Raw genomic sequence first — 11,357 nt, forward strand, 5'->3', positions numbered from 1 at the left:
TTCTTTCCTTACAGTTTCCAAAAAAGAAAATGTTATAAAAGTAATCTAATAAACTTCGATTAAAACTAAAATTGTAACAACGTACATAGATTCAACTTGCGAAAGTTACAATCATTTCCAAAAAAAAAAACTGAAAACCCATTTCTTCATACACAAGAAACTTCATAACTTAAGGGTTCCACTTGTTCATTTTTTTTCTACATAGGCTTACACAAAATAATAGTAATAAGAACTTCACCTCACTTCTGATTCTATCTTAACCTATCGATGAAGCACCGTAGACGATGAAATAGCTGAAACTATCAAGCCTGGCCAAGTTCGATTCCAGCATTCGAATAGCGCTTTTCTTTATCTTCATCGTCATCGTTCCAGTTAGTTGTTTTATAGTAAGTTATGTATATTATAAGCTGGATTATTCCTGATAGCGATCCAAGACCATTTGGAATCTGTTTTCATGCATGGAAGATAATTAGTCCTTTTTGAGATGTAGGGATTTGAGTTCCAAACAATAAAGATATATATGAGGGTTTACCAAAATATAAGGGTCAAATTTAAGACATGCATAAATGACCCAAACGACACCGTTCATGAAGTTGGCTAATGATAGGAAGAACGGCATGTATTTCACGCTCTTTGTCTTTATCACAAGTTTCTGTTCCACATTATAACTAAACTCATTAAATGGAAATTCACGAGATAAAGAGAACAAAAGAAAAAAGTTGATAGTGTAGTATCCAATTTTTGCATTTCCGTGATTAGTTTAGAAAGAAGAGGCATCATACCATGACGGTGAGAGGAGCAGCATACATGATGACGTTGAAAACAATGCACAAGATCCCAATAAGCATTGATCTCTGCTTTGTTGTATGCAAAAAATACATTGTGCAGAAGATCACCACCGCCATGAATATTACCTCGATAACCATAGCTATTGTGATCTTTCTCTGTACACATATATATATATCATAACTTCACATATCAAAATCTATATCGATCTACATTTGAAGTAACAAACTAAAACAAACATCAACCACTAATTCACTAATTTTCAATTGGTTTAAAGGCTATCAAACCTATGTCTGAAAAGTTTATATAAATTGAATAATTTAGAATGCATATACATATTTTTATCATTCGTGTTGAAATTAGAGGTTTTAAAGGCTTACGCGGACAGGGGAGGTAGCGAAGACAAAGAAGATGGTGACGTAAACGAGTTCCATGAAAAGACCAGTTCCATTAATGGTGATGACGAGGAGACTGTCGGGCTGGACGAAAGGAAGTCCGTAAAATGTCCACATCATGCAGTTTAAAACCGTAGCTACGTATGGATCTGGCTTAAACTCGGAGACCGATTTCATCTTCCATATCTTCACCATCGTTGGTCTGCACAATTTTCACATATGTCATTGCATGCAACAAAACAAAAAAAGATTTAATCATCATGTGTGCTTACATTGGAGCGCAGAACAAGCCGAAAGAAATCACGTTTCCTAAACATATAACAGACAAACAAAGACATGAGCAAATGTTTTTGTTGTTGATTGAATTAAACTTTATGTTTGAGTAAATTGTGGAGGACTTACCAACGATTCCGACGATCGTCCGGGCGGTGTGGGGGTCCGTCATTTTTCTTTGTTTCTAAAGAAGAATTCTTTATCTTCTACAGATTTTATCAAAGAACTAATTTATATTTTATAAAAATAAAAGAAGAAGAGAAACAAAATATGTTGATGATTTCGATTCTTCTTTTCGATGATTCTTGTTTATAATTTTTTTCTTTAGTACTGCGTTTCTTTTTTGTTTGTTTCTGATTTGTGATGTGAGTTTTGTTTGTTTGATGAAATAGCTTTTTTTTTTTTGGTGTGGTTTCTAGGTTCTGTTTTTGGTTTTTTGATATTTGGATTATTTTTGGTTTCTGCTTTATGAACAGAGAAAAAAGAAAAAGTGGATTTTAATAGTGAGTCTGTGAATCAGCAGAATCTGGGTAGAGTAACAAACGCATGACACGTGGTTTCAAATTTGAGCCATGAAGCCGTTGACTCCGCTCGTACCCCATGCATGAGAAACACCCGGCTCTTCACTCACATTAATACCTCTGTCTCTCTCTCTCTCTCTCTTTCTCTTTCTCAAACATAATTACATTTACTATTACTACATCTTCATTATGTATAAAGAGTTTGTTGTCTCATATTCATGTCATAGTAAATGTTGTGTAGAGCATCTTGTATAGTATATACAATAATACAAAGCAAGTGAATATGTGCTGTAACCAAAAACTTTGTTAATAGCAACTTGTATTGATGAATAAAGAGAAGAGATTTTAGTTTTACTCTCTTTTTAGGTTTACTATGTAAACACTTTGCTATATATGAATCACTTAATATTCCTTTCTCATCAAGCTACGAAACTGCAAACGAATTGAATCAAGATGAAGAGAAACAGAACACACAAGCCTCAGGTTTCAGTGTGAGGCGCATCAATCGAAAATACTAAATTAATCTCTCATTGTTTCTTAATGTTTTCCCTTTAAATGTAGGTCGGTTAAGACTTGAGATCTAAAACCTAATGGGACATGAAACTGGGCTGCTTAGCTTATAAACTCTTTTGTATTGCCAATATATAGAAAATATCCAAAAAAACAAATGTCATAAACCCCCAAAAAATGTCAAAAACCAAAAATATATATGTGTTTTTCTTCGTTCAAGTTTAATGAAATAGAAAACTGACACCATGAAGAGAGGACGCCAAGAGAAGAAGACCTCACGATCTCCAAAACGACGACAACAACGTCAGAACGAAATCTCCGAGAGAGAAAATTCAAACGGTATACATATCCCTTTCGATGTAATAACCGATATACTCTCGAGACTCCCTGTTAAGTCACTTGTGAGGTTCCAATGTGTATCGAAGCTGTGGTCATCTCGTATCACCCTCTTGATCATGACTCGGTCATTATTCTCGCCCTCTACTTATCCTACTAATGATATATCATTCATATACCCAGACAAAGACAGTAATTATACATTAAACCATGGGCGAAGTTGGGATTTTAAGTATCAATAATTTTCGAGGACTCTTCTGTTGTTGGTCAAGCTCGATCTATAAACATACCAATAGGAAAACGATTTTATTACCGGAGGTAAAACACGATAGATGGAGCAACTCGTGTGATGGATTGTTCGGATATGATCCAGTTGAGAAACAAGTTTTCACATTAGTGGGAGGTCCAATGAAGCAGCAATGGAGGAGCCTTGACATCCAAGGCATTTGGAATCACTCTCCAGAAGCTAGGAGTAGTGGTTTATGTATCAAAGAGTTTATCTATTACATAGCACATGTAGAAAGCTGGGATGATCCCGAATTCTATGAGCTAGTGAGGTTCGACGTTAGACACGAAAGCTTTGATCGTATTCAGATGCCCATAACTCTGCAGATGAATCAGCAGCTCAGTGAAGTGAGTTTCGATGAATTGACTTTGGTAAACTACCAAGGAAAATTAGGATGCATACGTTACACCAAAGCTAGTGCAGAGATGTGGATTATGGAAGATCATATTGAGCAACAAGAATGGTCTAAGATGATGATATTTGAGAAATTAGGTATTGCATCGCTGGTGTCAGTCCTAATGGTGAGATTGTGATAATGCCAAAGACAGTGACATCTGCTCAATCTTTGTACCCCTCGTACTATGATCCGAAATGTTAGTTTGTTGTACCCGCCGGATCACATTTGTTCAACTCGTTCCCTTAGTGAATAGTAGTTTTTATAATAAATATCAATTTTGTTTTATCAAGTGTATTCCTAAAAACATTGTTAGGAAAGTAACTATCTTATAACGGATTCTAGCTCAAGATATTTATTTTTTCTAAGACTCGTTTTCACCAGCCTAAGAAATTGTTTAACACTTTTTATGATTCTCAATCGTGTTGATCGATAATTGAGTTTCTAAGGTTTTAATATTTACAGCCATGATTCGTAAAAGTGTCAAGTGTGCATATAATAACATAGAAAAAATAACAATTTCTTAATTTATATTACAAGTGTCAAGTGTGCATATAATAAATAGGACCAATCATAATCCTTTACAGCTAAAACTTGAATCAAGTTATATTATCATCACGAGTCTTTTGACCCAAGAAAAAACTTCTCTGAGTTTCGGCCCATGGAACTTTCGCAGTCGGACCCAACCCGAGATCCTGATACCCGGTACGATCAACGTTGCTGTTGTTTCCCCAGCTTCCGCCGATCAAGAAGCTCCACCGCCGTTGGTTACTCCTCCTGGGGACGAATTCGAACCGTCGATGACAGTAATCACAGCGGCGACCACGGCGACGAGCCACGTTGGTGGATCCGAGCATCCTTGAAGATCCGAGAGTGGTCAGAAATCGTTGCTGGTCCACGGTGGAAGACTTTCATTCGTCGATTCAATCGCGATCCACGACGCGGCCGCGATTGGGACGCAAGCGAGAAGTTTCAATACGATCCTTTGAGTTACTCTTTGAACTTCGATGACGACGACGAGGAGGATGAATACGTCGGACTAGGTGGATTACGAAGCTTCTCGACCCGATTCGCTTCTGTCCCGGTTTACTCAGGTAAAGCTCCGGCGATTTCGCCGACGTCGTTGTCTGCGTTGACGCCGCGTAATGAGATCATTGAAAGTTAGTGGGCGCGTGTGAGAAACGCGTTTGCGTTTCTGGCGGCGGGGAAAAGGCTGTCAAAATGGTTGACTGGTTTGGTTTACATCGTTTTTGGAGTCTGTCGCGTTTTCTTATTTAATCATTCTGTTTATATAATCAACTTTGAATTAATTTTATTATTTTCCCAGTTTAATTAATTTATTTATCAACCAAATTTTATGTTTCTTGAAAGAGAAGCAATATTTTGTTTCTTTTTTGAGGGGATATTGAACTTGTTGTGGCTAATATAATATAATTTTATGTAAATTAGCTGTTTAGCATATGTGGAAGTAATGATTTAGTTAATCATGGTTGCTTGACATGATTTCTTTATTTTTATAATCTATACTCATTTTTAAAATTCCACTCAAAAACTTTTCTGTTTTCCAAAGATATAGTTACCGTTAAAGCCGAGTAAAGAGAAGAAACTATCAATCGTTTGGGGTAGTATGTAATGAACCAACAACACTTTTCCCAATTCAAACTTCAAACCTTTCTATTGGAAGCCATAAACGAATGACGATCATTGATCAAAACATTCAAATACATTTTTTCGTTTCTCTCAATTTATTAAGGAACTACATAACGATTTACATGTTCTAGAGAGAAAACTGTACCGAAGAATCGATTCACCTTCAGATTCATAAGAATGGTTCAAAATTCATAAGACCAAAAGAAACAGCAAATTAAAGAAAACAATAAAAGAAGGGACCGATAGGAACAAAGAGGGAGAAAACACGTGACCTGGCAAGGGACTTCCATTACGTGGGTCGGCTCGTTTCGGATGTGGCCCATATATTGAGTTGTCGGGCCCGTTGCATTTGTTTGTTGAGTTCATATGATATATTCGAAAAAACTTTTACTTTTTCAATATTAACCCAACTTCAAATCCAATAACCATATTTCTTACTGCCAAAACTCGGATTTGTGATCTTCAAGTCTTTTTCACTTTATGGATAATTTCCACTGTTAATCACGTTTTGCTTTTACGCGCATCAACTGTTGTGGAAATATATATTTATCGTTTGTTCTTGTTTCTTTTCAATGACGCTATCCTTACACCAGCACGACATATGCTCCTGTTACATGTCTTCCTTAGAGACCAAAAGTTATGGATTCACTTGTACACACATACACATATATTGATTTAGTTTAATGTGATTACTAGTCTCCTTTTGCGATTTTCGTTCTTACTAGTCTCTATATTTATCTGGTTTAGGCCATACTTTTGTCATTGTATTGTATTATTAATCAGCTACTTTAATTTGTACTTGTATTTTGGAGCTTTTGGTGGAAATAACTTGCAAAATACTAAAATATTGGACCAGAGAGCGATAAGTTCCCGTGGTCGTCCTTTTGAAGACCTCTCTAGTTAACAATACTTTTGCATTTTCATATTTATGGTGGTTGCGTCGCCGTCGATATAGTCGTAGGTATTACTCCAATAATTAACTTACCTTATAAAATAAAATCATTTATCTTCTGCTTTTGGTAGATGTTCACACAGTTTGGCTCCAACATCCACCTATAAATGATTATTTAAACACATGACAAAAACACTTTTACTTTCTAAACCATGAGTCTGCAATTATATCCATAAACAAACAAAAAGGAACTATTTGGTAAGAGTATTCAATTTTTAATAACTGTATTAAAAGTTGCTTTGTGAATATTGAGAATTTTTATTGCTGGTTGTTGCCAACGAAACTCTTGTTGGCAATTTTAAATATCTTGAGTAAATTAAATTAGATGATAAGTTTTTTTAAAAGTAGGTCCACATAAAAAAATCCATATATCCTAATATAATAAATGAATATCCTAAACTAAAATTACAATTTTAGAATTATCAGTTTTACACTTGTGAATTGTGATATAAGTAATGTTGAAAGGTTGGTCTTAGTGATTTTGCTATAAATTTTTGTTGCTATGATATTCTATTATTTTATATATTTTGTAACCCTAGCTTGTAAGTTATGCTATATACATTATATGATATGTAAGTCTCGAGAGAAAAACAAAAATAGCAAAACATGTATTCGACAGTACATGTTAATGTATACAAATATGGTATATCCATCTTCACTTGTCACTGTGTGGCTCAACGTGACACTATTATTAACTTGACGAATATCTACCTTCTCTTATAATTCGATTCGTAACGCCATACTTGTATGTAATACACATTATTTCATTTTCTTACAATCCAATACAAGTGTAATAAACACTTAAAAAAAAAAAAACAAGATTGAACCACCAAGATTTGGTTAACAAATTCCAATGCAAATTTGCTCGTTGGAGTAATAAATGAACTACAAGAATTTGGAAAAGGAAAGCTTGGACGATGGATCATGTGAGTCATCACCGCTCTTTCTCTATCTTCAAGTTCAAACCAAAAACAAGCCACCAAATACCAATAAACAATTTCGTTTATCTAATTGGAAATATTGAAAAAACAAACAGAAAAAAGTAAAAAAGGAACAGAAAAAAAAGCCATAAATTTATGCAACAAACCCTACCTTCTTCTATGCTCTAAAGAGGGTTTATTTATCTTTTACTCCTCTTTTTAAGTAATCTCACTTCATTTATCTCTCTCTCTCTCTCTATTTCTTTTGCTTCCTTTTGGTATTTGCTTTGTATGTTTGTTTTGAGATCAAAATGGCTTCAAGTGCTTCAAAGTTCATCAAGTGTGTGACTGTTGGTGATGGTGCTGTTGGTAAAACCTGTATGCTCATCTGCTACACCAGCAATAAATTCCCCACTGTAAGTTCTCTTTAAAAAGACCTCTCTTTCTCTCTTGAATTTTGATCAGGAATCTCATCTGGATTTATCAGATTTAGCTCAAATTTTACAAAATTTTAATCAATTTCAGTATCTGGGTCTACTAAATTTCAGCTTCTTATTGCCATAAAGGTTCTTAGAATCTATCTGGGTATGTCAAAGTTAGCTCCTTTTTCCTAGGAACTGTGCATGATATAAGATCCATTTTTGGAGATTTTGATTTTTTTTACTTTTCATAAGTATGTGTGGCGCATCTGGGTTTTTGCAGCTTTTGTGTATAGTCCAGCTTTATGTTATCTTTTTTCATTTAACATCCTCTGGAGTCTGGATTCGTCAGACTTTTTCTTCATTGCTATTATTATTATTATTATATGTATATATGCTTGATTTGATGATTGAAAGTTTGAAACTGTGTATTGATTTGATGAATTGTTTGTAACAGGACTACATACCAACAGTTTTTGACAACTTTAGTGCAAATGTTGTTGTTGAAGGCACCACTGTCAATTTGGGGCTTTGGGACACTGCTGGTATGAACACTCTTTCTGAGTCTTGAATCCTATAGTGGTTTATAACATTCTTATTGGTCTAGTTCTTTCATTTGGTTGATAAATGAGATCCATTGAATAGCTTTGTCTCATATGAGGTTACATATGTATATCCTTTGTTTGCAGGGCAAGAAGACTATAACAGATTAAGGCCTTTAAGTTACAGGGGAGCAGATGTTTTCGTCTTGTCTTTCTCATTAGTCAGCCGAGCTAGCTACGAGAATGTTTTTAAAAAGGTCTGATTGAATAAATGATCCTTTTCTCTAATTGTTGAAAACGATAAGACTCTTATAGTGTCAGAATGAGTCATTTCTAATGTTATATGACTGTTCTTATTGAGTCAGTGGATCCCTGAACTCCAACACTTTGCTCCAGGAGTTCCCCTTGTCCTTGTTGGTACCAAATTAGGTAAGAATAACCGATGAGCATTTACCAACAGATTCCTCTTAACCGTTTAGTTACAATTCATAGCTAATGATTCTTACAACACTGGTGTAGATCTTCGTGAAGATAAGCATTATTTGGCTGATCATCCTGGACTATCCCCTGTAACTACTGCACAGGTTTAGTCTTAAAGAGCCTTTTTACTTTAGATTTCATATAATTCCACTATAAGGCTTGATGGTATTAACTAAATGAACATTTCTATCTGATAGGGAGAGGAGTTGCGTAAGCTAATTGGTGCGACGTATTACATTGAGTGTAGTTCAAAAACTCAACAGGTATATGAGGCAGCTTCTTTATGTTACTCTTTTCTTCGGATTAACAAAGCGATGAAGTTTATATATTGCAGAATGTGAAAGCAGTTTTTGATTCTGCGATAAAGGAAGTGATCAAACCTCTGGTTAAACAAAAGGAGAAGACTAAGAAGAAGAAGAAGCAAAAGTCGAATCACGGCTGTTTATCGTGAGTATATATACAAATCTTTACAAACTCTGCATCTACAATCTTATGAAGGGTACTGATTTCACCTTTGTGTTTATTTTGTATGTGCAGAAATGTTCTGTGTGGGAGGATAGTGACTCGGCATTGATGACGATGACCCAACTCAGTCTGATGATTTTAAACTCCACTTTTGAGATTGTGTGATAAACGAGAGACTTTATATTATATAGATTGAATCATGTAAGAGATTATTAGCCTCTAATCAATCAATAGTTACCTTGAAGAGAGAAAGAGGGGGAGGTAGAGAGCTTATTATTAATTCAATTGTGTTTATTTGTTTCAAACCTGTTATTGCAATATATTAGCCATTTTGATACAACAGAGAAGCTCTCTCTTCCTTCGCTTAACCCTGTGAAGACAAGCAGTTATTGTCCTACATTAGCAATCAAGTAATTTTATTTTGTTTGTTAATGTTGATCTCTTGTCGTTACATTGTCCAGTGTCAGTCAAATCACTGTCCTCAAAGTACAACTGACCAAACTTTGTCTCTCTTGACATAGACATTAAAACTTTCTACATAAGAGTCTCATATTTCAGTAGTCGCAGGCTAATTCCAGTCGGTTCCAATGACACATTGTCTTCAAGATTTTGAGACAGCAGTTCCAAAGGTTTTTTTATCTTCCACCTGACCAAAAAAAGGAGATTAAGCCATAAAAAGATGGAAGCGACGAACTCAGTCGAAGACTTTCCGATGAGACTCGAGTACACGAGAAACGACCACTGGACTCACCAGACCAGTCCCAAAGGCAAATAAATAACGGAGTAAAAAAAAAAAAAAAAACGCCGAGTTTCATCTAAACATAATAGAACAAATGTCAATGGGTCCGAGAGAGCCTGTAAGAGCATAAATGGGCTTTAATCGGGCCAAATTAAATGTAACTCTTTCTGTTGTTGTTTTTCCGGTGTACCTCTCTCTGTTTTTTTTTTAGCTCTTTTTGGAAAAAGCAACTTTTTCTTGATTTCTTTTTGACGTGAAAGCAGGCTTTTCTGTTAGGCAGATAAAAGCATATTTTTATTACTTAAGACCATTTCCTTCGTAAAAGAAAGCAAAAGAAATATATAAACCGGACAAGGTTAAAAGATATGCGACACTTACACATCAAGTCATAAATTAGAAACAACAAGAACATGATTACTTATTTATTTGAGTTGGTGAGATCGGAGTTACAACACACAAGTTTCTATTGGGTATGGGGAAGAGAGAATGACAGGAAGAGCAGGGAGAGGGCTCGTTAATCTAAACCAACCATGACCCAAGTAGCCAACCTTTTTTTTTCCTCTTCAAAATTTCACATTCTTTATTCGAGATTATACTACTTATAAAGTATAATAACTAGCTCATTCAAACAAAACAAAAAGTGCTGTAAGGATAACACTATCAACGCGTGTTAAGAAAAGTAACACTTTTGAACTTCTTTTTACCATTGACAAATTTTAATAGTTACAACCATGTCATTGCTTTATTTAACAATTTTAAAAAGGAAATCTAAAATGTACATAAACCTTTAGCTAATTTACAAATATATCATATTCTTAATGCATCTACAACAACCATATTATGAACTCTAAATACTAGGATTTGTAACCGGATTCGGTTTATTTGGACTACAAAGAGTAAAAATGGACTTTGTCCATCTCATCTAGCCAATGTTTTATAAGATTCTATATTGGGTGCATCATGCATGTGTCTCTCTTGCTCACACCCTACATCTACCCATCGTTTCAGCCACAATTATGTATATATTTTTTTGTCTTCAACATTTTAGCTCATATGCACCAAATTTTCATGAAAATGTTTGTTTATCAATCATATTCATCATGTGTTGTTAGCCATTAATTTCGATGAGATTGCAAATCTTGAAAAAAAAAATGGAATTATGTGGGGGAAAAAGTAAAGAATGGCACATGAAGAGAGTTTTGCGTAATTCCCAAAAGTAAAGCCAGAAAGATTTTTCTCCCACCCCATGTGCTTACTCTCCCCAGTCCCCACTTTTTCTTAATTAAATTCATATTTCTTCCATTTTTATTTTTCGGCTTTTAATTTCTTAGCATACTTTTAAAAAAAAAATATTGTCACACTTTTTAGGCCGATTTTGACTGAGTTACACAGGTCAATAATGCTCCCAATTCGGCGGACTATAGTTATTTTAGTGGACATTTGTGTTAACTAATTTTGTGGCAAAAAGAAACTCGGAACAAATTAAACCATAACTGATTTAGACTAAATTATATAATGTAATGGCCATTATGTATTAACTAAAGACAAAAGTAATACTACGATCTACGATAATACAAAAAAAAAATTCAGAATATCGCGTCATTATCAACTTGACACCAACTTGTGAGTCTCCCAAACTCAATGATTATGTGGTCATTATCGGTGGTGTTTTTAAAAAATACTATGAAA

General features: G+C 34.7%; 4 protein-coding genes, 1 long non-coding RNA gene and 1 other non-coding gene across 8 annotated transcripts; 3 read left to right on the forward strand and 3 right to left on the reverse strand.

Moving 5' to 3' along the window:
• Positions 1-36: 36 nt before the first annotated feature.
• Positions 37-1,943, reverse strand: AtVEX1 (Nodulin MtN3 family protein). Of its 2 annotated transcripts, NM_125680.3 has the most exons (6): positions 1,584-1,943; positions 1,454-1,490; positions 1,167-1,383; positions 783-944; positions 533-652; positions 37-446 (listed from the first exon to the last, which is right to left on the reverse strand). In NM_125680.3, exons 1-6 carry the CDS (start codon positions 1,624-1,626, stop codon positions 303-305), a joined length of 723 nt encoding a protein of 240 aa, NP_201091.2. In that variant the 5' UTR covers positions 1,627-1,943; the 3' UTR covers positions 37-302. The 2 variants fall into 2 exon arrangements, with proteins under 2 accessions (NP_201091.2, NP_001330980.1); NM_001345563.1 differs by having other exon boundaries at positions 37-652; positions 1,584-1,921.
• On the reverse strand, positions 667-766 carry MIR420. Its single transcript, NR_143367.1, has one exon. It is a non-coding gene; the product is annotated as a microRNA ath-MIR420 precursor (primary transcript).
• A 787-nt stretch (positions 1,944-2,730) lies between the features above and the next one.
• Positions 2,731-3,640, forward strand: AT5G62860 (F-box associated ubiquitination effector family protein; the record flags this gene model as incomplete). Its single annotated transcript, NM_125681.2, has 2 exons — positions 2,731-2,886; positions 3,140-3,640. 2 exons carry the CDS (start codon positions 2,731-2,733, stop codon positions 3,638-3,640), a joined length of 657 nt encoding a protein of 218 aa, NP_201092.2.
• Positions 3,641-3,979: 339 nt separating this feature from the next.
• On the forward strand, positions 3,980-4,983 carry AT5G62865 (uncharacterized protein). The gene has a single exon (NM_001203672.2). The coding sequence runs from the start codon at positions 4,163-4,165 to the stop codon at positions 4,664-4,666; it is 504 nt and encodes a 167-aa protein (NP_001190601.1). The 5' UTR covers positions 3,980-4,162; the 3' UTR covers positions 4,667-4,983.
• A 2,060-nt stretch (positions 4,984-7,043) lies between these two features.
• Positions 7,044-9,361, forward strand: RAC10 (RAC-like 10). 2 transcript variants are annotated; one of them, NM_125682.5, is made up of 8 exons: positions 7,062-7,439; positions 7,900-7,987; positions 8,132-8,241; positions 8,350-8,413; positions 8,504-8,568; positions 8,662-8,727; positions 8,799-8,911; positions 9,002-9,361. In NM_125682.5, the coding sequence occupies exons 1-8, from the start codon at positions 7,335-7,337 to the stop codon at positions 9,036-9,038; spliced, it is 648 nt and encodes a 215-aa protein (NP_201093.1). In that variant the 5' UTR covers positions 7,062-7,334; the 3' UTR covers positions 9,039-9,361. The 2 variants fall into 2 exon arrangements, with proteins under 2 accessions (NP_001331034.1, NP_201093.1); NM_001345564.1 differs by having other exon boundaries at positions 7,044-7,439; positions 8,662-8,911; positions 9,002-9,332.
• A 251-nt stretch (positions 9,362-9,612) lies between these two features.
• On the reverse strand, positions 9,613-10,334 carry AT5G09090. The gene has a single exon (NR_143166.1). It is a non-coding gene; the product is annotated as an other RNA (long non-coding RNA).
• Positions 10,335-11,357: the final 1,023 nt, after the last annotated feature.

The sequence above is a fragment of the Arabidopsis thaliana genome, chromosome 5, assembly GCF_000001735.4.
Source record: "Arabidopsis thaliana chromosome 5, partial sequence".
Lineage (NCBI taxonomy): Eukaryota > Viridiplantae > Streptophyta > Magnoliopsida > Brassicales > Brassicaceae > Arabidopsis > Arabidopsis thaliana.

Bases quoted from the DNA above. Each gene is read 5' to 3' on its own strand.
- AtVEX1 (NM_125680.3), bottom strand. From the start codon at position 1,626: ATGACGGACCCCCACACCGCCCGGACGATCGTCGGAATCGTTG. The intron at 1,491-1,583 runs GTAAGTCCTCCA...TTATATGTTTAG, and splicing joins GACGATCGTCGGAATCGTTG to GAAACGTGATTTCTTTCGGC. The intron at 1,384-1,453 runs GTAAGCACACAT...AAAATTGTGCAG, and splicing joins GGCTTGTTCTGCGCTCCAAT to ACCAACGATGGTGAAGATAT.
- AT5G62865 (NM_001203672.2), top strand. From the start codon at position 4,163: ATGGAACTTTCGCAGTCGGACCCAACCCGAGATCCTGATACCCGGTAC.
- RAC10 (NM_125682.5), top strand. From the start codon at position 7,335: ATGGCTTCAAGTGCTTCAAAGTTCATCAAGTGTGTGACTGTTGGTGAT. The intron at 8,414-8,503 runs GTAAGAATAACC...ACACTGGTGTAG, and splicing joins CCTTGTTGGTACCAAATTAG to ATCTTCGTGAAGATAAGCAT. The intron at 8,728-8,798 runs GTATATGAGGCA...TATATATTGCAG, and splicing joins GTAGTTCAAAAACTCAACAG to AATGTGAAAGCAGTTTTTGA.